This window comes from Numenius arquata, chromosome 14 (assembly GCF_964106895.1).
Source record: "Numenius arquata chromosome 14, bNumArq3.hap1.1, whole genome shotgun sequence".
NCBI lineage: Eukaryota > Metazoa > Chordata > Aves > Charadriiformes > Scolopacidae > Numenius > Numenius arquata.
This window is the reverse complement of record NC_133589.1, coordinates 10,645,439-10,669,890: the sequence shown is the minus strand read 5'-3', so window position 1 is coordinate 10,669,890 and position 24,452 is coordinate 10,645,439. Positions and strand designations below refer to the sequence as shown.

General features: G+C 40.1%; 2 protein-coding genes across 4 annotated transcripts; both read left to right on the top strand.

Moving 5' to 3' along the window:
* Window positions 1–828: 828 nt before the first annotated feature.
* On the top strand, window positions 829–16,367 carry RRN3 (RRN3 homolog, RNA polymerase I transcription factor). 2 transcript variants are annotated; one of them, XM_074158708.1, is made up of 18 exons: window positions 829–958; window positions 1,133–1,242; window positions 1,729–1,785; window positions 2,869–2,958; window positions 3,046–3,175; window positions 3,687–3,746; window positions 4,793–4,856; window positions 5,327–5,396; window positions 7,055–7,153; window positions 7,772–7,867; window positions 8,355–8,490; window positions 9,479–9,609; window positions 10,772–10,902; window positions 11,668–11,852; window positions 12,364–12,472; window positions 12,933–13,085; window positions 14,087–14,174; window positions 14,840–16,367. In XM_074158708.1, exons 2-18 carry the CDS (start codon window positions 1,150–1,152, stop codon window positions 14,996–14,998), a joined length of 1,851 nt encoding a protein of 616 aa, XP_074014809.1. In that variant the 5' UTR covers window positions 829–958; window positions 1,133–1,149; the 3' UTR covers window positions 14,999–16,367. The 2 variants fall into 2 exon arrangements, with proteins under 2 accessions (XP_074014809.1, XP_074014810.1); XM_074158709.1 differs by having other exon boundaries at window positions 835–1,019; window positions 14,840–16,300.
* Window positions 15,911–24,312, top strand: NTAN1 (N-terminal asparagine amidase). 2 transcript variants are annotated; one of them, XM_074158710.1, is made up of 10 exons: window positions 15,911–17,490; window positions 18,681–18,783; window positions 18,872–18,937; window positions 19,550–19,658; window positions 20,654–20,727; window positions 21,629–21,682; window positions 22,485–22,538; window positions 23,110–23,207; window positions 23,706–23,819; window positions 23,999–24,312. In XM_074158710.1, the coding sequence occupies exons 1-10, from the start codon at window positions 17,191–17,193 to the stop codon at window positions 24,176–24,178; spliced, it is 1,152 nt and encodes a 383-aa protein (XP_074014811.1). In that variant the 5' UTR covers window positions 15,911–17,190; the 3' UTR covers window positions 24,179–24,312. The 2 variants fall into 2 exon arrangements, with proteins under 2 accessions (XP_074014811.1, XP_074014812.1); XM_074158711.1 differs by having other exon boundaries at window positions 17,247–17,428; window positions 23,999–24,308.
* The last annotated feature ends 140 nt before the right edge of the window (window positions 24,313–24,452 follow it).

Here is a 24,452-nt window from a genome sequence, read left to right as displayed (position 1 = left end):
AGGAAGCGCTGGCAGAGGTTCAGGCCGAGTGAGCGCGGGGTTTGCATCTAACCCGGGGATTCCTTTAAGACTTACAGGACAGTCCTGTGCACGCCGTTTGAAAACACAGCCAAAATCGCAGAGAACCACGCTCTGGTTAAAGGAGTGTGATTATACAAGAGTTTTTTTTATAGCTGGTTAAGCCTTAAAACCTGCTCAAACCCGTATCCTATATCCCACTAAAGGGAAAAAGCCAAACCCCGAACTTGTAGCTCGTAGAAGGACCAAATGCTCGTTGTTAGACTCTTTAGATGTGGGCTGTATCTAAGGACAGTTCTAACGCGGTATATACGGTTTACTTTTCTTAAGTGGTTACATCTCCTCCAGGGAGAAAATAAATTATTAGTAAATTCTCAAAAAATCTGTTCGTGGTGACTCCTGGGGGCGGGCGTGGGTTATTGGGGTGGTGCCGGGGGCTGGGGCCACATCACGCCGTGTGGTTGGAGACGGGAGCGCGATGTGTTCAACTGGATTAAAAAAAAAAAAAAAAAAGGCGGAAACCCGATGTTTCCATTTATACCCACCCGGGTTGCTCTAAAGGTTATCGAAGGCTTTTACGCATTTAGTGTTTAGTTCCTTTGGATTTACACGATCTCCAAGCTGCTACATCCTTTAATGCAGCCGCTTGCCGTGTATTTTAAACAACCCCCAAACCACCTACCGGTACTGGGAGGCCACGCGCCCCTCTCCACCTCCCTCGGTCCTCCCGCACCACCGACGGCGGCGCCAGAGCGGCGGCGGCCCTTCCCGCCTCCGCCTCTCTATGGTCCGAGGGGCGGGGCCCTCCCCGTTTCCGGCGGGGACGGCGGTCTTTCCGCCCGGCTGCGGCATGTGGTGGCGCGGGCAGGCAGCGTGCGAGGGGTGCGGCGCGCGGCGCCGCCTGCCCCGCTAGCGGGGCGCGCGCTGCCGCCACCGTAAGGCAAGGCGGGATAGCGGCGGAGGGTCGCGGGGGCCGCTCCTGCCCGTCCGTTGAGGAGAGGGTGCGCGGCGGCCGGTGGGGTCCCCCCTGGGCGGGCCGGGCCGGGCCCCTGAGGGAGAGCGGTCGGGGTGAGGGGAGGCCCGGGGGTGCTCACGCGTCTTCGCCTTCCCTCAGGTGAGGGGACCGCCACCATGCTGGGAGGGGACGAGTTCATCAGCTCCCCGCCCAGGAAGACGGTGCGGTTCGGGGGGACTCTGACGGACATCTTGCTGAAGTACGAAAAGGTGACTGGCGGCTCTCGGCGGGCGGCTCCCTTTCTGCCGGGCTGCGTGCGCTGCCGGGCGCCGGGTCTTGGGGGGTAATTCCTTGACTTGGTCTTGCACAAGACCGCGTCTGAAGGCTGAGGGAAAAACCTGAGGGCGGCTGAGTGCCGCAGGCTTGTGCTAGGCGGTATTGCTGTGCAAGGGAAAAGATTTCCCCAGTGAGTCAACCTGAGAGACGCCCTGGGTGGATGTGAAGCCTGGCACACGGCAGAGGGTGGAAAGTGATCGCAGCGTTGTCCGCAGGGAGAGCGGCTGGAAATGAGCCAGCGGCCTCAGGTGTCTGGCAGGGATGGCACTCTGTTACTGCTGCTTCAGCCTTCCCTCAGCTTTCTCGCTTGTGTTCTTTGTGTTGCTGTTCAGCAATATTAGGTTGCTCAGATTCGTTGATGAAATCTGTATTTTTTGCTGGAAAAACTGTTATTTACTTAGTTTTCTTTCACCTGCTAGGGTGAGACCACAGATTTTGAATTGTTAAAGCATCAGCTGTCAGATCCAGACATAAAGGTAAGAGTTTTGGTCTGATGATTTAAAGTTCGGCTGTCTGAATAGAATCATCAGACAAATCATTCTGGTGCTTACCCAGATCCTTTGCTTAAAACATTTACCTGCATTTAACAGTTTCCACAAAGCAGAAAGCTATCAGAATTAAAACTCCAAATGAAAAAAAAACTAAACCCAACAGTTGTCTGTTTATATGCTTATATATATCTTATATGCAGGATCTTGATAAATGATGTCTCTGACGCTGCTCTAGAGTGAGAAACTTTTTGTTTTGTGGCAGGGTCTATCTTTGTTCCAGATACCATCTTTCCAGGTCACTGATGCTTGGTTTTGCAGATACTTCTGTAGATCAAACCATGGTTTCTGACTTTCACAGCCTTTAAATTGCATGAATTTTTACCTTCTTGTGATCTCAATAAAAATTGTTTGATTATGCAGTAAGATAGACGTGCATTTAGTAGTTACACCCAGAAGTATTGTTTCGTGGCTCTTCTATATAGCTGTGAGTACCAACTGCGTTTGTTGTTTTTGTTTTTGTTGGTTTTTTTTTCTTTTAAAGCAAAAAAACTGTGAGAAGAATGCTGCAGAAAACATAATGCTATATGAAGTTCCTTTTCTCTTTAAAACTGACATTTTGTAAAATACTTTGTTTTTAGCGGGCCTTTCAGAGTGTACAGGCAAAATCAGTGTAAGATTTTTCTGTGTAGATTTGCGGTTGTTTCAGTATCTCTCTTATTTCAAGACTTGAATGTCCCTTCTGCTTAAACTAGAGCCAAAAGAAAAGAAAATTAAGATTAAATGTCACTTCTTTTAAATATGTCCTGTGTGAGTGAGGTTTGCATGCCTTGCTCAGTCTGTAATTAAGCTTTCCAGGCAGGCTGTTGGTTTAGGAGTTGGTATGCATTTATTCTTGCATTCGAGAACTTATATTGGTGAGGACACAAAAGAAATTCCATGCATGCTAATGTGAAAATAATTTCTAGTTACAGTCTTAATCTTTGGCTTTTAAGGATTTTGTTATTTTCTAGTAATAGGTAATACTGCTTATTGGAATAGTTATCTATTTTTTTTTCTGCTTATTTTAAGGATGCCCAGATCATTAATTGGCTGCATGAATTTCGAGCTTCTGTTGTGTATTTGACCAAAGAGCTTGATCAACTGGTCAGCATTTTGCTGGTAAATATCTGTTTGTTACGTGGGAAGATTAAGAGTTTATTACTCAAAACGTCTTTCTTTGACATCGTGTTCTTTGCTTACTTGCAGAAGCTGCCGTGGTTGAGAAGAAGTCGAGAGGTAGTGGAAGAATATCTGGGTTTTCTTGGCAATCTAGTGTCAGCACAAACTGTCCATCTTAGGCCGTGCCTCCGGATGATTGTGTCACAGTTTGTCCCCCGTAAGTTACTTTTCTCTTAATTGTCTTTGTTTGCTTATCAAAGTGTCTTTCCTATATAAATTCTGTATAAATATAATGAGTGACACAATTATTGGGTCAAGTTTTTTTGTGTTTTTTTTTTTTTTTTTTCTTTTCCTGTTTATTACTTTCTTAACTTGAATAGCTGAATTGTGATAGATAGTTTTCTGTATCTAGATTTTTAGAAGACACATTCTAGTGGCTAATACAGACCCCATTTATGAAGGTGCCTTGGAAAGGGCTGAACTGTATAATGCTATTATTACTAAAAACCAAAAGCTGCAGTGAGGATCCTGTTGGATGTTCTCAAGAACTTCCCAGTTCTGTGAATAAAACAGTCCTTTTGCTGAGCTTCTGTGTATTTTAGAAAGTCCTGTGGATAATTTTGATGCTTTAGTCCTGATCAAGACTTGTCCAGTGTGTTTTATTTGGCATTGAAACCGTTACCTGTAAGATTTGTACAATTTTGATGTAATCTCACTTTTTTTGCTAGCTCGAATAACCATCAGAGAAGATGATGTGGATATTTCAGATTCTGATGATGATGATGAAAGTGAGTATAAAGGAAGCACAGCTTACATATGCTGCTGTAATACCTTTACTAAAGAAGAATACAGTGCATGTTGCTCCCTTTTCACAAAATTAGTTTAGCTGAACTAATGTAAAACCCTAAGAAATAGTACATCCTTAAATTCCCAAGTCAAAGACTTTCTTGTATTTGAATCAATGGTGTGGTGACCTGCTTCTCGTTACTTTCAAAATACTCCTGTTGGTGCAGTATCTGCAGGAATAAGACTGAATTCATCAGAAGACATGCCCAGTTCTAGATTGTTTCAAAGCCAAAGAAAAGTCAGGAGTTACTTGTTTTCCATTTTATTTACCTCAATAAAACTAGGTGGTTTGGGGGATTCTTGAGTCTTTTTTGGTTGTCTGCCTGGGTAAGCTCAAATACGACTGATATTTATAACAGAAATGCCACATAATTAATGTGTTGGTTGATAAGGCAGACAGATAGTTAAATGTTTTTCAAGAATTTCGTGTTTTCTTATCTTGAATGCTGGAATAAACTTGAGTTCTGCTGGACCCAACTGTTCTTCTCCTGTTCAATTGTGACACTGTCTGAATATAAACAAAAGCCTGCTAGAAAAGCCTGATTAGCTGTTTGTTTGACTCATGTGAAAATGAGGCATAATCTTTCAATAGATTTTGTCTAGTTACAGACTTGGATTTGACATATCTTCTAAATGTTCGTGTGTTGTGGGGTAAATTTTGGATTTCCGAGTTTAGCATTCAGTATGAGAGAGTATAAAAACAATACCTGGCCTTGGGGCTGGCAGCACATTCAGCATTTATTGATTGTGATGCCATTAATTGTATTTGGAATTATTTTTCACACTTACTTTGGTAGTAAGGCAGTTCAACTTAAAACCAAACAAAATCAAAACACATCCCCATCAAAAAAATCCAACAACCCAACATTTTGGCAAAAGCAATTTCCTTGTGATTCTTTAAAATGTTAGTTGATATGAGCTGTTTTTGCTGGTGCCTGATTTAGTTTTCTATAACGAAATGCATAACAGCATTTTTTTCTTTCTCTAGACGTTTCTGAGAACTTTAATACATGCCATAGAGCATTGCAAACTGTAGCAAGATATGTTCCTTCGTAAGTATATAATCCTGTGGTTTTGTACATCCTTTCCTTGTAGATTTAAAGCTTGTGAACTGATGCATTCATTTTTTTTCTCTTAATTTGAAATATAGTACTTAGTTTCGTTACATGATTTTTCCTAATATTCACTAGCTGTTGGAATGCTGTATCCAATCGTTATGAAATTTCCATAGTAATCAGCAGCTGGAAGCCCTGTTAATGGGAATAGGGAGTAGGGAAAGTCGTGTTATAGCAATGTATTTGAAGTGGCTTTTAACAAGTCTACATGAAAGTTTGCCACTTATTATCTGTTTGGTGATCCTTGCAAAACCAGATTACTTAACTTAAAATAAAGTTACTGTGAAATAAGCTTGTTCCAGTCTGTCTTTAGAGTGCTGGAGCCTCAGTATTTGCTCTTGTGGTTAATAACCTGTAACTTTACGGTTTATTTTATTTGTTTGGTCGGTGTTTTTTTTTAATTGTAGGACACCACAATTTCTCATGCCGATACTTGTGGAAAACTTTCCTTTCATTAATAAATCAGAAAGAACTCTGGTAAGACCTGTGAATATTCTTATTTATTTAATCACTTTTTTTTTTTTTGAATGTGTAGATATATTCTATAGTATTGACAACTGATTTGGTGGCATTGAATGCAGATTTTTGAATGTATTGTTTAAGATTCTTGTTGTTTTTATATATGTATGCACACACGTGTATTTATGTATATGGGTATGTCTGTTTAGTGTAAGGTTGTCCAAGCATACTGAAGTTCCTTGTGCATAAGCATTATGCTAGTCTTTAATGACATAACTGCATATCTTTTCCACAGGATTGCTTTCTTAATCAATGCACAAGATGGACCTCTTTGACGATGAATCTCAGGGTTGTATAGTAAGGAGACGGTAGGATACCTGTCTCGTTTGTTGTTAAACCTGGAAAGTATTTATCAGAAGAAGAGAGGATTTGATAAGAGGCAGAAAGCAATGGACATTCTAAGTGAAATCCAAGTTGCCAGTAGTGTAGGGTGTTGTTTATTATGTCTTTGGTATAGTGCTCATGTGTGGTGAAAAACAAGCTGGAAACTTCTGACAGGTTACAGCTCTTGTGTGATCTTTATATTTATTTGTTCTGACTTGATATTTTACAGAAAGGCAGAGCCCTGCTCCACCAGCCAAGTTCAGGTGGAGCTGTGTTTCAAACTCATCAAGTACTGAAAAAAACCCTGGAGTTCTTTGTATACCTTGCTAGTTTTTTTGTTTTTTTTTTTTTTTTTTAGTCAAAATAACTCTGGGCATCAGTTCCTTATCTGTAAAATAAAGGGTATAATAGCTTTTGCATGGTGTTAGAAGAATTTTTATTTATTTATTTAGTGAGTTGTGAAAAACTTCCTAACTGTGTTTTCAGGGCAAAGTTCAAAGTGTAATAAAAATATGGTCCATGCATTGTTGTTAAATATTTCCAGTTTATACATTCTCATTAAACTAGTTCTATCCATTTTATGTACTGAGTGAGCCAGATGGCCTGTGGAAAAATCATATGTGCTCATGTAATTAAAGGTTGTGTTATAATGCATATTCACAAAGAGACTATGGTGTACTTAAACGTGGCACTTTACTTAATTTTATGTATTGACTTGACAGTTTTGCTATATGAAAGTTGCAGCGTTGTCTTTTGTACATGTGTGTATACTTGGGCACATGGACACTCAACAGAACTTGCCTGTTAACCGGTTTGATTTACAATCAAGTCTCCTCAGAGTCATTCTATCTCTGGAATTTAGAATTGTTGATGTATATAATAACCTGAAATAAAGATGTATTCACTCTCACTTTAAACCGTCCTGCTAGAGCTGGTTCTAGATGTAGTGAGGAGTATGCTGCTTGTTTTAATTTTTGTAGAGAAATTTAAAGATAAATTCCTATGGGAATTAATAACTTTTCTTATAGAATATTTATATTCATTCTGTCTAGATGTAGTTGGAAAAATTTGCATGGAAATAGTAGATTAAGAAGTTAATGACAACACAGCTTAACAATTGAAAGTTGATGTGTGGCTTATACATTAACTTATTCTAGATTGAATACAGTTTGTTTAAACATATTTCTGGCTCTTTAGATAACAAATTAAGAAACTTGTTTTCTAAAAGTCCTTGGCAGAAATTAGACTTTCTGTTAACATTATTATAGATAACAATTAATTTTGTGTTACAGGAATGTTATGTTCACAACATTCTCCGAGTTACAGTGTACCTTCCAACTCTGAGGCTTCAAATTCTGGAGCTTATTATTGAAAAGCTGTTAAAGTTGGATGTAAGTTTGTTCTGTATCACGTTTTAAGGAAGCTTGTTGTTAAAATACACAGTGTGGTAAATGAAATATGCTTCAGTGTTAAGCTCAACAAAAAATACGTTGCGGTAGTGCTCATGGTCCTGAGTGTAAAACCAATCAAATTTACACTCCATTCCCAGTCTTATGACATTCCCACCCCTGAGGGTAACTGTATGATGTGTACTGTTACTGCATGGGATCTCTGTGCCAGAATCAAAATAACCGTTTCATGGTGATCAGTGCTAATGTGCATAGAATGTGCTTCTCTTTGTGTGGTTGGTCTGTTTTATCATCCCTTTGAAGTAAAAGGATTAACAGTCTTAAAAAAGATGGGGAGGATAGGATTGTAAATGACTAGGTCTTTTTATTTTGGAGAACCTCAGCATATAATGGTCTGGGGAAAGCTTATATTCTGGGGGTAAAGTTTCAGGCAGTTATGTATTGCATACGTAACATTTCCTTTAAAATGTTTATTTAGTCAAGGACAAAATCTATTCTAGAAATAGTTCATGTTGTAATTTGTTACATAAATAATAAAAAAAAGGTTTCATATGATTGTTATGGTCTTAAAAAAAATTAATTTCTTGTTTGCAACTGTAGGTTAGTACTCCACAGCAAGATATTGAAGATGCTGAAGAAGCTGCTAATAACTCTGATAGTGAGGAAAAATCTACGGAGGAGGGACTTTTTGACATGGTTTGCTATCTTGTTCTACTAGAAGTTGGTTTTTAGTAAAATTTTCGCTTTTGTGGTGGCTATGAGCTAAGACAGTGTAGGAATGCATTATTACTTTGTCGTTAGGAATACATTATTGCTTTGTTGTTACTGCACTGCACACAGCTCTTGAAACCTGAACAGCTGACAAATGATTAATGTGTTCTCCAGGTGTTGACTTTATTAATGTAAATACCCAGCGTACATGTGGTGAATCAATTTCATTATATAAAAGTACAAGCAGCTGTACATAAATGTAATTGAAGAATTCATGTTAGGTGGCTTAGTTTACAAAAATTTGCTTGCATTAAGCTGTGCAATTAGATAGTTGTGTTGTTTTTTTTTTTTAAAAAAAAGACAAAACTTTAGCAGATCACTGAAAGAGAAATTTAGTTTCGCTTTCCCTGTAATTGCTGTCTTTATGATGTTCTGCATATAAAAGCTACATGACCGCCATCTTGTCTACCAGGAGGAAGATGAAGAAAGAAAAGGAAACAAAGTTGTTTCTTCCAGTAGTGAGAGAATGGCCCATCCACTTGCAGAGCGCCTTGATATTTTGATGACAATCCTGTTTTCCTATATTAAAGAGGTTTGCCACGTGGATGGTAAGAACACTTGACCCATAACCAAGTTTTTTGTTTTGTTGACAAGTAAGAAAGTTCTTGTCTTGTAAGTAAGTCTTGTCTTACTTGACAAAATAAGACGAGTTCTTGTTTTCAGTTGCTGCAGGTTAGAGCCCTCACCCTTTAGTGGCAGAATTCTGCCAGCAGCAGGCTGTAGTCTGCATTCCTGCCTCTGCCCAGTGTTATTGGCAGAGGATGCAAAGGTTTATGGTTTTAGAGGTTTAGTCTTCAGTTGGAGACATTCTGATTAGATAAATATGACACTGTATCCAAACTGTGGCATTACAGGGTATAAGGGTAAATAGAGTTTTGTTTTTTCATTGTGCTGCAAAACTTAGGAGATTAGAAATACTTTCTGATTAAACACAGTGTTTTATCATTTGCATTGCTTTTTGTATTAGAATTACGGATCCTTTCAACATCACAAGGACTATAAGTAGATTAAAACAACCAGCCATGTCACTCAGTTGGAATTGATACAGCAAGGCTTTGTGTTATAGGAAAAAAAACCTGAAAGAAATGTACACTGGCATTTATTAAGGGTTTGAATTTCTTATATTTATATATTTAAACCAGAATATCTAGCAAACATTTTGCTGTAGCTTCTTTGCATAAGTCAGGTAATTTATTTCTTACTGTTTTCTTCTGGCTCTACTGAAATAACACATTATTGCAAAGTTTGCATGTCTACCAGTTTTATATGTGTGTGTGCATGTGCACACAGAGATATTCTCCATATACACCACCCTAAAAAGCAGTAGAACTGAAGTCCTGGAAGGTCTTACTATAAATATTTTTTAGATATCAGATGAGCCCAGATGTTGGATAGGCCTGGAAGTCAGCTTGACATTATTTCTTTATGTGTTTCTTACTGCTTTAGAAAGATACAAGTGCTACTTTTGCAGCATAAGGGCAGGAAAAAACCCCCGAAATGGCTCATTCTGTTCTGTTTTCTTTTTATGTTGTATAGGCAAGCTTGATATCAACAGAACAAAGGATTTGTATCGGGATTTGGTTTCTGTTTTTGACAAGCTTATTTTACCAACCCATGCTTCGTGTCATGTACAGTATTTCATGTTTTACATCTGTAGCTTTAAACTGGTGAGTACAAGCTGTTTTTAAAATGCAGTGTCTTCTGTCATTTCTGCATCCTTGCTTTGGCTTTTTTTTTTTTTTACAAAAAATAGTTGTTTTTTGCTGTAATTCTAGCCTGAAGATAGCACATCAGGATTCATTAGTATCTTTGCGTTCGTTTCTTTCTCTGTTATTTCTTTCTTCAAGTTTTTCTCGATGTGATTGGTCTTCCCATGTTGCTCATAAAATGTAAACAGATGGAATCTAAGGTAGTGTGAAGGAACTCAGTCAGCAGACCTCTTAAAAGAATCAGTTGGACTCTTGAACCTGAAACACAGTGCTCAAGCAAGTTCCTTCAGCATCCTAAAACTATCTTAAAGATATTATCTGTGTTAGCTCTTCAGTTTGAACATCGCGTCTGCTGTGTTCCCCCCTCATTTTCCTATCTCTCTCAACAGACTGTGTTTCTTTCTCTTAGCATATAAAAATAAGAACATGCATGCTTTTTGCGTAAGAGTAGCTAAAGATCTAGTTATGGTAATGCTCTGTCTCTGACAGCAGTGAATAGTAGATGTGTTGGAAAGAATATCAGAATGGGCCAAGCATGTTATGATGCTTTGCTCCAGTACCCTCTCAGCCTCTAGCAGCAGTCCAGTAACTTCCTGAGCCAAAGCAATGTTCTTTCATGGCAACAGCCCAGGTTGGACAAATTCAAGGACAAAATATCTTGTGATACTATGCTTTTTATACTGATGTGAATTTTTGGTATCACTAACTTCTGTGGCAAAAAGTTCCAGAATATAACCATTTAAGGTAAAGAACCGCTTTTGTTTCTCTAAATTCATCTCCCTGCCCTGATGTCCCTGACCTCTCCTGCTACAAGAGACAGTGAACAGTCACTTCATGTTCACCTTCTTACTGCTTTTGCTTTTAAAGACTTCTCGTGTATCTGTTCCTGACTTTTTTCTAGACTTATGGTTCCATTTACTTTTTACAATTAAATATAGAAAAAGACACAAGAAAGAGTGCTTTTCCATCACGTGTAGGAGTAGTTACTTACTACAGTTACAGGTAGACTTTTTTTTTTTTGGACAGTTTGGTTATAGAAATTATGGGAGCATTAGGAATCTATTACTTAAGCAGTGTCGTCAGCATTACAGCTCATGATTTCTCTGTGTCTTGTTTCCAGGGTTTGGCTGAGGCATTTTTAGACCATCTTTGGAAAAAACTGCACGATCCGAACAATCCTTCAGTGATCAGGCAGACTGCTGGGAGTTATATTGGCAGCTTCTTGGCAAGAGCTAAATTTATTCCAGTTGTGTAAGTTGTTTTGATACACAGGCAGAGCCAAATAATTTATGACGATTGCTGAGGTTAAGTACAGAATTTGCAGAGTGCACACACAGTGTTGGTCTTCTATTCCCACTGCTTTGCCAGTAAGCCTAAATCAATAGTCTTGTTTGTCCTTTCTTACAGTACTGTCTCAGTATTGTCTTGAAGTTTCCGGGAAAGTTTTGCGTTTACAGGGTGCAGACTAATGATTGCTGGGATTCATGACTTGCTGTTTAAGGTTTCAGTTACCAAGAAATGCCGAGCACGGGCAGGTTATGTTGACTTTGGGCAGAGTCATCGATGCCCAGCGTATATGATGTTCAGAAGCTGATATTTTTAATGCCTTAATGATAGGCATTTTATGTAGATTCTGAGACAGGGAAGTCAGGTGTTCTAGTATTTTAATACAGATGGGTTAAAATACTTCAACAGATGGGTGAAAATGTCTTCTTTTGTGTGAACACATTCTGTATTTTTATGCTGTTCAGGGTGGGCTCAGTGACTTTAATGTTGAACTTGATACTGGAATTCCTTGTTGGACATGGGAGGCATCTCTCTCTGTACTACCTGTAGCCCGGGATTCTAGTTGCTTACTGTGCATTTCACATGCAACAAGCGTTCATGGATTCATGTGTTTTGACATCTTGTGCTGTCACTGACCGGGGTTTTTGGTGCTGATATATTGATTCATTTTATGCTGAAGAAAGCTTTACTTAGACTTTTTCTTTTTTTCCCTTTTTTTCTCCATTACAGTACAGTAAGAGCATGCCTGGATCTTCTGGTAAACTGGCTGCATAAATACATTGATAATCAGGATACAGGGGCTAATGCTTACTGTGATGTAGCTCTCCACGGGCCATTTTATTCTACATGTCAGGCGGTGTTCTATACACTTATTTTCCGTCATAAGCAACTTTTGGATGGAAACTTAAGGAAGGGTGAGTATATTAAGTTTGAATGGTGTTAGGATTCATTGCAAGTTTTACTGTTGTTGTGTTTTGTAATGCTCAATTCACTCAAGTATCTGATGGCAAGTTTATGTTGTGCTCTAAACAAAATGAGATGGCTTGTATGCCTCGGGCTACCAACTGAAATAAGCTTCCCCACTATTCAAAACAATACAAATAACTCCTCAACATTGGTATCTGGCCCCATTTACTGAGCATGTTTGAATTCTAGCTAACCTGTCTTGATAACTGTGCCTCTGTCAGTCTCTGTAAATAGGTGTGTAAGTGTAGTATCTGTGTTAGAAGGATCCATCGGCTGTAGCAGGTTACTATTATTTAGAGTAGCTTTTCTGCTGAAGAAGCTGTGGGCTAGATCTCCACTGTAAGATGTGCTTCTGTGGTGGTGTACAGAGGGCAGGCTAGTCAGACTGAAAAATCTTAGAAGTTAAGTTCAGCTTATATGATATATAACCTATATTTGTCAACTGTTCTTATTTTCAAGGTCTGTCATATTTGCAGAGTTTAAATTTTGAGCGCATTGTCATGTGTCAGCTAAACCCCCTGAAGATTTGTATACCTTCTGTTGTGAACTTGTTTGCTGCCATTACCAGGTACCTATTCATTTCTCTCCGTTTCAGCTTGATAAGAATATTTGTGCGTGTCTAAAAACAGCACAGTACTTAGAACGTGGGTTTATTGTTAGGAACAGTGTTGAGTGTTACCTGAGACAACTCATATGACACTGCCCATATTCAAGGTGGTATAAGTTTATTTCTGGTTCAGTTTCAATGAAATCCTGTGAAACTGATGTTTTTTGTTTTGTGTGGTTTTTTTTTATTTTTTGTTGGACCCAATGTGGTTCTACTTGAGAGTGAAGTTTATAGGAGTGTAGAGGAAGAGAACAGGCTCCTTACCTTGTGACTATCTTGAAAACTCCTAATATCAGTTGGGAAATGGAAGATGGAAAGGATGTTTGTTAAAGAATAACTTCATCTTTTAATACCATCTGAAATTCTTGCTTTCGGTATACTAGTAATGTTTATCTTTTTTTTTTTTCTTACCTTTTTAAAGGAAATACCAGTTGGTGTTCTGCTACACAATTATTGAGAGGAACAATAGGCAGTTTATACCAGTTGTTCGGAGTGGCACTGGGGGTGACCTTGTGCAAACATGTACTAATCCACTCGACAGTTTCTTCCCCTTTGATCCCTACCTGCTCAAAAGGTATAGTTTCAAAATAATCAACACATTTCTGACTTGTAGGAAATAATGAACTAAAACTATAAGAAACTGTCAGTGTTTCTACAATTCACTTTCTTCCCTGATCTTTAGTACCTTTCGTGTTGCATATTTTAACCACAGATTGTCAAAGGTTTGAATTGAAATTTACCCCCACTGTGACATATAGCAATGAAGAAGGAGCTGGACCTGGTTTCCTGGAAGGTCTAGTTAATATATTCAGTGACTTTTCTTTTGGTTTTCCCTGTTTTCAAGTGATCTCTAAAATATGTATTCGGCTAATATTATGCTGTTCTGTTGGAGCTGTGGTGGTGGTGTGTCATTTTTTTGGTTATTTTGCTTTGGTTTTTTTGCACCTTGAGTATATTGCTTCTAGATTGGAGATATCATCTTATTTAAAATATCTTTCTTTTTTAATGAATAGTGGATTATTTGCAGCTTTTCAAAATGTCTAGCACTGTGATGCTTTAATCACTTTTAAATGTTAGAAGACAACATTCTGATATTTGTCTCAAAAAAAAAATCTCTCCACAGAACAGAGACCTTTCGTAGAAGTAGAAATTATTATTATTAATGTATAATCTTAACATGTACAAAATACAGCTATTGTATTTAATTATTAAAAAGTTATGTAATAATATTAATAAATAATATTATTAAACTTTTTAATGTTATCTTCAAAAATTTGGAAGAAAATTATGCTTATCTGCGAGCGTAGTGTAGCTGTTAAAAATACCCAGCTAGGAATTAGGAGACCTGACTGTATCAGAACTCCTCAAACAAAAATTGTAATTTATAGCTATCAGCAAAACAGTTATTTCTTCATGGGATTAATTGGGGATTATATAGGGGTTAATTGAATAGTTTGTAAAACTCTGCAGAAGGCTGTCAAAATGCCAAACATTTTATATTATATTATTAAAAAGAAATCCATATAATTTTTACTGAATACATTAACTCCTACTGTGTTTTAATTCCTCTTTCAGATCAAAGAAGACCATTGATCCTTTTTATCAGTTTTGGGAAGAACTGAGTGCTGAAGATCTTGAGAATCTGAAGAAACCCATTAAAAAGGTAATCTTTTCTGATCGAAAAACAGTTCTGTTTTTGCCAAATCTCTATCAGCTGTTTCTATTGCAGGATTAATTTTGTTTAGTAGATAGGAACATTTAGGGGAAACTGATTGAAATAAGGAAGCTTTAGGGATTGATCCATCCTTGCTTTGAGAACAGTTTTCCCCTCTTCTTCAGAGGAGTTTGGCAGCACAGGACCACTGTGAACGCATATAAACGCTTTCAGAATATGGACACACTGATGTCACAGGGAAATCCACTTTGAAGATATGATTTAGTTCCCATATTTCATAGTGAAAGTACATCTAATTCTCTGACCATTTCAACTAGCCATGGCAATTGTAGTACAACCCAAATCCTGAATTATGTCCTTCTAGACTCCTATGTAGTCTATTTACCTTCTTGCAGAATGTCTATCCTATGTCAGAATTTTCAGTCCTTCAAACAGTGTGTTTATCTTTCCTTCCTGTGATAATACATAAAAATACTTCATGGTGTTGTATCAACTTTCCTATAACGGTTTGATTAGCAAATTTGATTATTGCAACATTTCAGAGTTTATTTTAGAATTACCCTTTTTGGTCTCAGCGTTCATTACTTCTGCTAAATCTTAATAGAGACCTGGAGTATCTTTCTGCTCTCACTGATCCTTTTAAATTTATGCAGGGTACTTCTGAAGATGAAGATGATGACTTTTTGAAAGGAGAAACCCCTCAAAATGATGGCGTGGTTGGAATTGCTCCAAATTCTTACGAGTCAAATACCCGGAGCCCAGTGAGCAGCATTGGCTCCCCTGTGGACTGTTATGTGCCGTACCCTCAATGATGTGGAGAGTCAGAAGTGAAAAGGTTGAAAATTGTGTGCAATTTTTTTCTCTGTAAAGAGACTTTAGCTCAACTTCCCAAACTGGCAAATGTTTAAGTAACTACATTTAAGAAAAATTATTGTTTCTTAATCATCAGATTTCTACAGGTATGTTATGATAAAGTTACATGTTGCTAGAAAAGCTTAGAGAATAAATAGGGTGATATTTTAGAAATTTCACATTGAAATGGTTTTTATGACTTACAAGGATTTTTTTTATAGTTTTTCCTGACTCTTAAAAACTTTTGTTTACTAATACTTCTCTACAAGGTTTTATATATCAGAGGTGAACTTCTGGTCTTTCTTCCTACTAATTTGTATGAGGACCAGAATTCCATTGTCAGTATTCAAACTGGACTCTGGTGACTGTTGAGTTGTTTTCAGGGTAATGGTATGATCCCACCACACGAAGCCATGATTTGAGTCTGACAGTGATTCTTGTGCACGCATCTCTTAAGCTTTTCCTGTCTGTAGAACAGTGTCTGGTAAAGCCACTTGACAGTGGAAAGTGTGTTCAGGTGATAAGCATTATCGCTCCTTAAATCTGTAGCTGACACACAGCGTTCCCAGCTATGAAAGTTCAGACTTGTAAAAGTGACGATTGTTGGAAGTGTTGAAAATGATGGAGTAGCTGAATGTATGATTTGTAGATAGTTCTCTTTGGGGTGCTTATGAAGCACTTGGAGACAGGTATTTATTTTCAGGATTTGAAGTTTATATGTGAATGCTGAAAATACAAAACAAAATCTTCCCTCGTAGAAAGGAAGTGATGGTGTCACTGGTGTCTTTGTGTTGCCCATGTGTCAGTGTAGAGTTTCTCTGCAGAGGTTTCTTGTCTTCTTTTCATGATTGCTGGCTTTTAGATTTGAGTAAGAATATAAACAGTGGAAAAAATAAATGTTATTTGTGTAATATTTAGTTGAAAATTTTATGCATTTGAGACTTAACTCTAATTGCCCTTCTTTTAGAATCTGAACTTGGAGGCTTTCAAGACAACATTTTTATTCAGAGCCAATAAAGACTGATGCAAACAGTGCAATTCTTAAACCTTTGAAAAAACGCATTTCTGTAACTAGGGATCTCTCGGTGTAGTCTAAGTTCTCAAAGTTCGTAGGTTTGTTCTGACAGACTGCAAAAATGTGCTTTAGGGATGGTACTGCAAAATACATCAGTGGATCTGTTCATCTCTGGATAAACTGGCACAGTTTTTGTTTTTAGTGCTTTTTACTGTCAGTCCTGAGCAATAAACAATAGATTTGTCTGAAATAATTGCATTCTCTCCTGGCATAGAAGAACTCTTCTCACATCAACAACGAGGAAAATTTCCTTTGAAAGCTGCCTTTTTCTGTTTTTTCACTGTTATGTCTCTAGCGACATAGTCAGTCATTTCTTACAAAATGAGGCTTTGGAAAACTTTCCAAATTGTAATACCAGGTTACGTGATTGACGAACTTCCACCTCATCAACAGCAAAAAAAGGAAGACATAAGTGACACAAAGTATAACATTAAAAATGTGCAGACAGTAAACCGTCTGTACTGAAGCTGCACGGTTCACGTTCATATACTGAAGAGACTTGCTGAAATAAGATTCAGTTAGGAAATCTGCAGTGTTTCTGTGATCTCTTCTGTGACAGCTCTGGTTTGGTTAGCGCAGTGGCAGAGGTGCCGGTGTTTTGCTGAAGAGACTTTGTTCTGTAAACACTGACAGAATGGAGAGGAATGCTGAGTCGCAGGTGGAAATCTTGCCTTACCTCACAAATACACTGTATCTCTTGAAGACAGTATATGCTATAACTGCTTACTTCAGTGAAAGTTTGGTTGGAAAGGTAATGCTGGGGTACAGGTGTTTTTCTGCTGTGGGTTGTGCGCAGCCCCGGTGCCCTGGCTGTCCCCTCGACCACAGCTCCTCTTGCTCTGCATCCGCCGACACCTGGAGGAAAAATCCCTGGTCTGGAAGGAAAAACTGGCGTCTTTGGCATTGTCTGAAAACTTAGTTCTGTGGCTGCTGGGGCCGGGGGATAGTGGTGTTGGTTTATTTGTAAATTTGTGACTTTATCATGGTCATTACAGTAACTTGCAGATGTCGCAGGGGATTTCTGCAGCGTTACCGTGTTATCATCGTTACGTGGTGACATGGTGACATGACCGGGGCATGTTCTCTGTCGGGCAGCGACCGCTGTGGGGCTGGGCCCGTGCCCAGAGCCCGCCGCGGCAGGGCCCGGGCCTTCCCTCCCGCCGAGCCCCGGCCACCGCCGCTCCCCCGCCACCTCCCGCCGCCGCGGTTTCCCAGCGCCCCGCGCGGCGCGGCGACGCCCGCCCCGGCCCTCGGGAGGAAGAGCGGAGCTGCCGCCGGGCCTGGGCGCTCCCCGAGATGCCGCTACTGATTAACGGTGAGCGGATCGACCTGGACCGGCCCATGGGGGACATGATTCGCGCCTACCCACACCTCGAGGTGAGGCGGCGGCGGCGCGAAGGGGCCCGGCGGTGGGGCCCGCCCTGCCCGGGGGGCGCCGTGCGGCCGGGGAGCAGCGGGGTGAGGGTGCCCGCAGGAAAACCCGCTGCCTCGGCCGGGAGAAACGGGTGGCGGAGCGGGGCGGCCCCGGGCTGAGGCGGCGGCCCCTGAGGCGGCGCGTGCAGGGGCGGCCCCGGGCTGAGGCGGCGCGTGCAGGGGCGGCCCCGGGCTGAGGTAACCCGGCTTGGGGCGGCCCGGCACCGCCGCATTCCCCGCGCTGTGACAACGAAAAGACACGGTTTGACTGAAAATTAGTAAAATCGACGTCCCCGGAGGATTAGCGGTAATTGGCCTGAGGCGGAGAGCGGCCGGTCGGTGTGTGAGCTCCGCGGCCGCCGCCGCCCTCCCGAGGGTGGGTGCATCGTCCGGGCCGGGCTGTCTCTTTCTGTGTGAAATAACAAAAACTAGTAATAAAAGTCACGATAGTAACTTTTAGGAAGGTATTAGGCTCACTTTCAGCATATAAATGTTGTAATACTAACGGCGGACTGTCAGCCAGGAACTGCTGAGCAGAGCTGGTCTGGAAGGTTTCTCATCAGAACATGCTTCTTTATAGAAATTGAGTTTTTGCAGAAAACCAGTGCGAATTTGATAAAACTGTGATGTGATTTTTGAGCCCCAGGATGGAAATTCTCTGCCTGCCCTGCAGGTCTGTGGCAGAGCACTGCAGTAGTCACAGCCCAGGAATCCAGGTTTTCCATGCACTAAGCAAGCTAATAAATAGTGATATTTTCATAAATGCTAACCAAACATGCTGGATTGTGGCAGTAGAGACTGAAAGTTCTCCATTTCAGAAGTTCCTTGTGCTGACTAAACTTCCCAGACCAGCTCTGGTATTGTCTGGTGTCATCTTTCCCAAGTCCTGTTGCTTTTTGTTGTACCTCCATTTTATCATCTATAAAGCAGAGAAAAGGGGGTTGTGTGTTCATGGAATGGTGGGATTTAACGATTCACTAGATCAGTGGTAGGAAAGCAAAAAAATTCTCAAAATGCACAATACTCCATAATACAAAATATGTATGTTTCTTTCTGACCTGGATCCCTTTGCTTTTCAGAGGTGATATTTCTATCAAGTAATGGATACACCTGAGAATTCAGCTACTGTAGTCTCTATTATCATTTATCTTTAGGAAAAGGCAAAACTTCTGAGAAGTCAGCCTGCTCAAATTGTGGAACCCAAAGGTCTTTTGTATGTCCAGCAGAGAGAGTTTGCGGTGACTACCCCTAAAGATGGTATGCAGGAACATAAACACTTTTTTCATCTACTGCAGTAGTGATTAGAAGAGCTGAGTTGTTACAATGTTCCTGTCCTTTTAAATAGGTTCTGTTTCCATTCTTGGATCAGATGATGCAACTACCTGCCACATAGTTGTGCTCCGACACACAGGTATCTTTAAAGGATGTTCATAACAAAACCTGTACCCCTGAAGTAATGAATTAGTATTGGTTTATGCTGCATTAATAAAATAAACTGCAATTATGTTTATATAAACTTGAATCTCAAAAAGTCACATGGTATTTTAACTAAATTACTTGTTTGAAGAGTTGGTATGTTTGGTGTCAGCGGTCTCGTGTTGTGGTTGCTCAATGAGCAGATGCTAAATTTGATCTCCTCCCATGACCAGTGGGTGGTGGCACTTGCAGACATTGTCTGTGTTCAGCAGTTTGGGCCTGCAGGGCTTGGTGATAACAGAGGGAGAGTTTGTGGAAATATCCTTGCTCTGTGCCTGGATTTCTGACATTAGAGATGCTGCCTGGTCCCTGGTTAAGAGGACACTCGTACCCTTCACATGAGTTCTGGTGATTTTATAATGGGGCACACAAAGATGTCATTGTCTCGTTCAGTCAGCCCATACCTTCTGCTGGAGGCTGCTGTCCTGAGAGGAAGTGAGGTGGTGGTGGAAGTAGCTCTTGCACTACTATAGTAGTGTTAACTCTTATAAGTTTAAATTATGGTAACGTAACAGCCTCCTACAATGTCATTAACTGTCTTCCTCAGGCAGTGGGGCTACCTGTTTGACACACTGCGACGGATCAGACACAGAAGCTGAGGTGTCGCTCATCATGAGTTCAGTAAAATCTTTCTCTGACGCCACAGGATATGGCAGGTCAGCTCTGCTCTTATTTCTTCTGTACTGCTTTTCACAAAGGTTACTGCAGTTTGTAAGGTGTGGAAATTTTATGTGATTTTATAGGGTTCAGACAAGGTAATTGTGCAGGAAATATCTCTTTATCAGGAACCACGTGTGAAGTGAAAATGATTTCTTTGATGGTTTTGAGGGTATTTTTAGTAGTGGTTCAAAGCATGGTTCTGTTCTGAATACTGTCTCTGTAAAATGCCATTGTGAGGTTTTGTGCTTGCTGTTTTCCAGTTAACTGCCATTTCAGATGTGCAGAAATTTTCCAAACAACCGTTTGTGGGTTTATATTCTATTTTTCCTTCCAGACTGTTGGTCTTGTAAATTCTCTTGGAATCTGAGAATCCATCTGGGATTTTTCTAAGTCCTGCATTTAAAAAAAAAAAAATGGGGGGACAAAAAGCTCTGAAATGGAATTTAGCAAGCAAGGTTCTTTCTGGATATGGGTTTTTTTTTGCTCCTGTAGTTTGATAAGAACAAAACCTCAATGAATTAGAAGATACGGTCCCTAAAAACTCATGATTTGTCAGGACTTGTCTTTGCATAGACACTTCTCAGAGAAGAACCCTGCTGTATGGTGCAGAATAGTTGTGAGGCTGTCTCGGGAGCAAAAATCTTCATTTTTAATTAACCCCTTGTTGGGAACTGAAAGGTGGTTACTGAGTTCAGTCCAAACCAGAGGTGCTGACCGTCAGAGATAACACTGGGTTAGATAGATAGAATTACATGCCTGTTATGCTTCTTAAAGTTTTTATTTTGTGCTGTTTCCTGGGTGGTCCCAGAAGTGTTCTGAATGGAATCACCGTAACTTGCTATGTAACGCAAACCAACTTGGTGCATGTGACTGTAACAATTGAGGCTACTCTAATGATTGCTTTGCGTTTTGGGCTGGGGATTATTTTGTAGAGCTGTTCACTTTGAGATGTTTTTTTAACTGCTGTTTCCTGTTATTCCATCTCTGTTAGGCTGGAAGTGCACCTAGTTGGAGGTTTCAATGATGATAGGCAGTTATCACAAAAACTTACTAATCAGCTTCTTAGTAAGTTCACGTTTTTTCCACTCTCATGTCCAAAAAAATTAGTTCTGACTGGATTTGGGTGAAGTTTGTTTGTCATCTGAGGCCCCTGTCACTTCAGGGAAAGAAATCTAGATTAATTTTGCAGGGTGTTTTTTCTACCTAAGAATATGGTGTGGAGAGGGGTTGGCCTTCTGAGGCTTGTACATGGCCAGTGTGTGTGGTGGAGGGTCTAAACTTGTAATTTCTTCCTGGTTATATTCTGGTGTGTAGAACTGGGATGCAGTTCAGCTGGGCTTGATTCCTGGCTCTGCTGCCAATGTGCTACGTGATCTTGGTCAAGTGTTACCACCATCTAAATCTATACATGTTGGTGACTTTATTAGCTACTATTCACTTCGTACCTTAATGCGATGAGGTAAAATTTAATTATTGTTTGGAAGATTTTTTTATTTCTAGTGTGTGAGTGAGTGAAAAGCAGAATTCGGTTACAGCTAAAGAAAGACTGGGTTTGTTCACTATATGTGTCACATTTTGGGAAAATACATTTAAATATAATGAACTTAAATATAAGCTGTTAAATGTATAGTGAACGAAAGCAGAGCTGATGTGATGCCAGAGCTAAATTAGTGTCAGTAAAGGGAGTAAGTGGCACAACGCTATCTTAGCATGTTTTTGCAGTTACAAGTGGCTACTCTCTATAAATTACTGTTATGTTTAGTAGCTGTGGCTTTAATTTTATAAAAGTTTGAAGCAAATCTGCAAAATGCTCTTTGCTCTGTTGCCTTATCTAGGAACAGTGCGTTAGGTATCTCTGCCCATCTATTCTGCAGTGCGCAGCACTGATAATGCCCCCACGTCTATATACAGCACCTGCTTTGCCACCATTCAGTCTTATACATTGCTGCTATCGTTGTTGCTGTAGGAGCATTTGATCTCCAACCAGATGATGTTCATTTGGTGACTTTCTGCGTAACAGGTAAGAAAATGTTTCCTTGGTTTTTGAAGTTTCTTTAGCCACTGAAATCAAAGTGCAGGGGTCTTTTTACATGGCTTTTTTTATCTGTCCTGTAAGAAAGAACAGCACGAGTCCTTCATAGCAATTTGTAATTTTTAGTTTTATTGCTGGTAGTGTGTGTGTGTGATGTCAAATAGACAATGCGGTGAGGATTCTCTCCTTACCAAGTGCTGCTGAAATGCAACTGGTAGTAGAACCTCCCACATGATTGTTACCAGGTTATTTCACCACCTGTGTCATGTGGAAGGAGACTGTGTGTCTGTGGAGGTTGTACGAGGCACTTGGGAGGGGCACTTAGAGACCTTTGCCTGCTGAGTCGTTACATCTGCCTTATCTGCAGCTGTGAATGAATTCATAAACTCATTCAGTTAGTTCATAGTGTGTGATGTCACATAAAGGAAGACATAATTTCCTTTTCTTCATACCACGTTCAGGTTGAATTTCCATCATCTTTGCATTTCAGTTCTGTTGGTGACTGAAACTTGGCATCATGGTAGTTCTGCATTGTGGTTTTTTCCTGTAAATTGCCCATGCAGAAAGTGGGGCTGACAGCTGGCTGGAGCTGGCCATACTGTTAGGAGATCCAGGCCCCAAGCATGTTGTTATCGGCCTGCACCTTCTCTTCCATATTTCTTTTAGGCTTCCTTAGGTGTTTTCTGTCTTTATACAACATCAGATCTGTTCTCTCCTGATGAACACGAAACGAATGCAGCTCAGAAAAAAATCCAAAGCACTACAAATTTGACTTTTTTTTTTGTTACAGAACTGAATGACAGAGAAGAAAAGGATATTCACTTTCCAATCATTTATGGAATAGGTGAGTTAATTTAGGTTTCAAGTTGTGGTTTTTTTTAACTGGATTGCTTCCAATAGTGAATGGGCTGCTTTTAATGACTACGTAAAGCCTGTTCTGAAAGTTAAGTGCTGCTGTTGGAGGCGCAGGTAGAAATAGAAGTTTTATTCTGCTGCCAGAGTTGGGTGGATGCACACATGGAAGTGGCTGTGTACAAATACAAGCAGATTTTTTTCATGTAACTGTACTTACAATTTTGTCAGTATCAAGCTACTGTACTAATCTTTGGGGTTAGAATGCAACCTTCTGTTCATTGTTCATGCTGTGCTGTTTCTAATTAGTTTAAGTATCTCTGAAAGTGTTCTTCTGGAATACAGAAATGCTGGCAAAGCAAAAATAAGTAGAAATATGCTATCACAGGCCAAGGGGTCTATGGTACTGAGAAATACAAGAATAGTGTTTGATGGGTTCTAAAGTTCCTGCAACATAGTTGTGCTGGGGTTGTGGTCAATTTAAACAAGTGTTTTGTAAAGAGTTTAAACAAGTGTTTTGTAAAGAGTTAATTGTTTCTGTATTAAATTCTATTTCCTACAAGCTGTGAATGTTAAAACAGCAGAGATTTTCCCTGCAACCTTCCCAGAAAAAGGGCCGGATGAGGATTTGCGTTCAGCCCACATTTTAACAGGAGCAACAGTGAGTAAAAATAACATGGGGAAAAAAGGGTATTTTTTCTGGAAGAGGAGACCAGGTAGGGGTAATGAAATGTCAAAAGTTTGAGGAAAAAATACTTTGGGTAGTGTTCTGTCAGTAACAAAACAAATGAGAAAGATGGAAGAGCAGAGGCAGAGGGTAACGGTGGGGATCAAACCACTTCTGCCGGTGTGAGCCTTCCCTGGGCAGTACGGCTCTTTGGCGTGCTGTTATGACCAGCCCTGCAGCTCTCTGCGGGGTAACTTACATAAAGAGATTCAGGCCATGGGCATAATCCCAGCAGTGTGTTGTTGTTACAGTTTAATGTCTTGTTTGTCAGAATAATTGGTTAATCTTTATGGAACAGGAATGAAGTGGGGCTGAGCTGGCAGCATTTCTAAAACAGACGCTGCAGCTTAAGGCCTTCCAGATTAAGTGAATTTGCTGTCTCTCGGCTGTGAAAGCAGTTTCTGACTCTTAAGGCTCCCTGTGTTGTTACAGCTGACTAACATTTACGATCCAAAGATGGAACAACTACATATCGGGCCTTACTTCTGGAGGCCTTTCCCACATGTGGATTTCTGGTTGGAACAGGATGATGAACAGATTTTACAGGTACCCAATCCTGACTTTTCCTTTTCTTTCTAGCTGAGTAGAGAGAGGGGTATGGTCTGTCAAACCTTTTCCCAGTGTACTGCTGGGGAGGGTGGGAAATAATCTTACTACAAGGCAGAATAATTGAGAACTTTGTATTCTAAATGTCAAGCAGCTCTTGCTACTGTCTTGTTTTTCAGAATCTTTCCACATCGCCCCTGGCCGAACCACCCCACTTTGTCTCCCACATTAGATCTACGTTAACATTTTTAAAAGAACATCCCTTCCCATCTCGCTCCCTGTTCCCTGACAGGAAACCTCGCATCTACAAAAAAAATGAAGAAGGGTTGTGGGAACAGGTTTGTTCTGACAAGATCTAACCTGGAACCAAACACCGCAACTGCTTTAGGGAAGTACAGTGTTGCAAGAAGAGCAATTTGTTGCAAAAAGCATATTGCTGGTCACAAATACTATTGTTCCTGTGCTTTTCAAAATAAAATATTTTGACAGAAGTAACTTGCTTTTTCTCATGACTTATGTAGGAATCGCTGCTACTTTGAAGTAAGAATTTGGCTTTGTTTACGTTCTCTTGCTCCAGTGCAGTAATTTGATGGGCACAGATAGGAGGTAGCAGTGCTGAGAGATGGAGAAGGT

Bases quoted from the DNA above. Each gene is read 5' to 3' on its own strand.
- NTAN1 (XM_074158710.1), top strand. From the start codon at position 17,191: ATGTTCTCTGTCGGGCAGCGACCGCTGTGGGGCTGGGCCCGTGCCCAG. The intron at 17,491-18,680 runs GTGAGGCGGCGG...ATTTATCTTTAG, and splicing joins GCGCCTACCCACACCTCGAG to GAAAAGGCAAAACTTCTGAG. The intron at 20,728-21,628 runs GTAAGTTCACGT...TTGTTGCTGTAG, and splicing joins ACTTACTAATCAGCTTCTTA to GAGCATTTGATCTCCAACCA.
- RRN3 (XM_074158708.1), top strand. From the start codon at position 1,150: ATGCTGGGAGGGGACGAGTTCATCAGCTCCCCGCCCAGGAAGACGGTG. The intron at 5,397-7,054 runs GTAAGACCTGTG...TTTGTGTTACAG, and splicing joins ATAAATCAGAAAGAACTCTG to GAATGTTATGTTCACAACAT. The intron at 7,154-7,771 runs GTAAGTTTGTTC...TTGCAACTGTAG, and splicing joins AAAAGCTGTTAAAGTTGGAT to GTTAGTACTCCACAGCAAGA.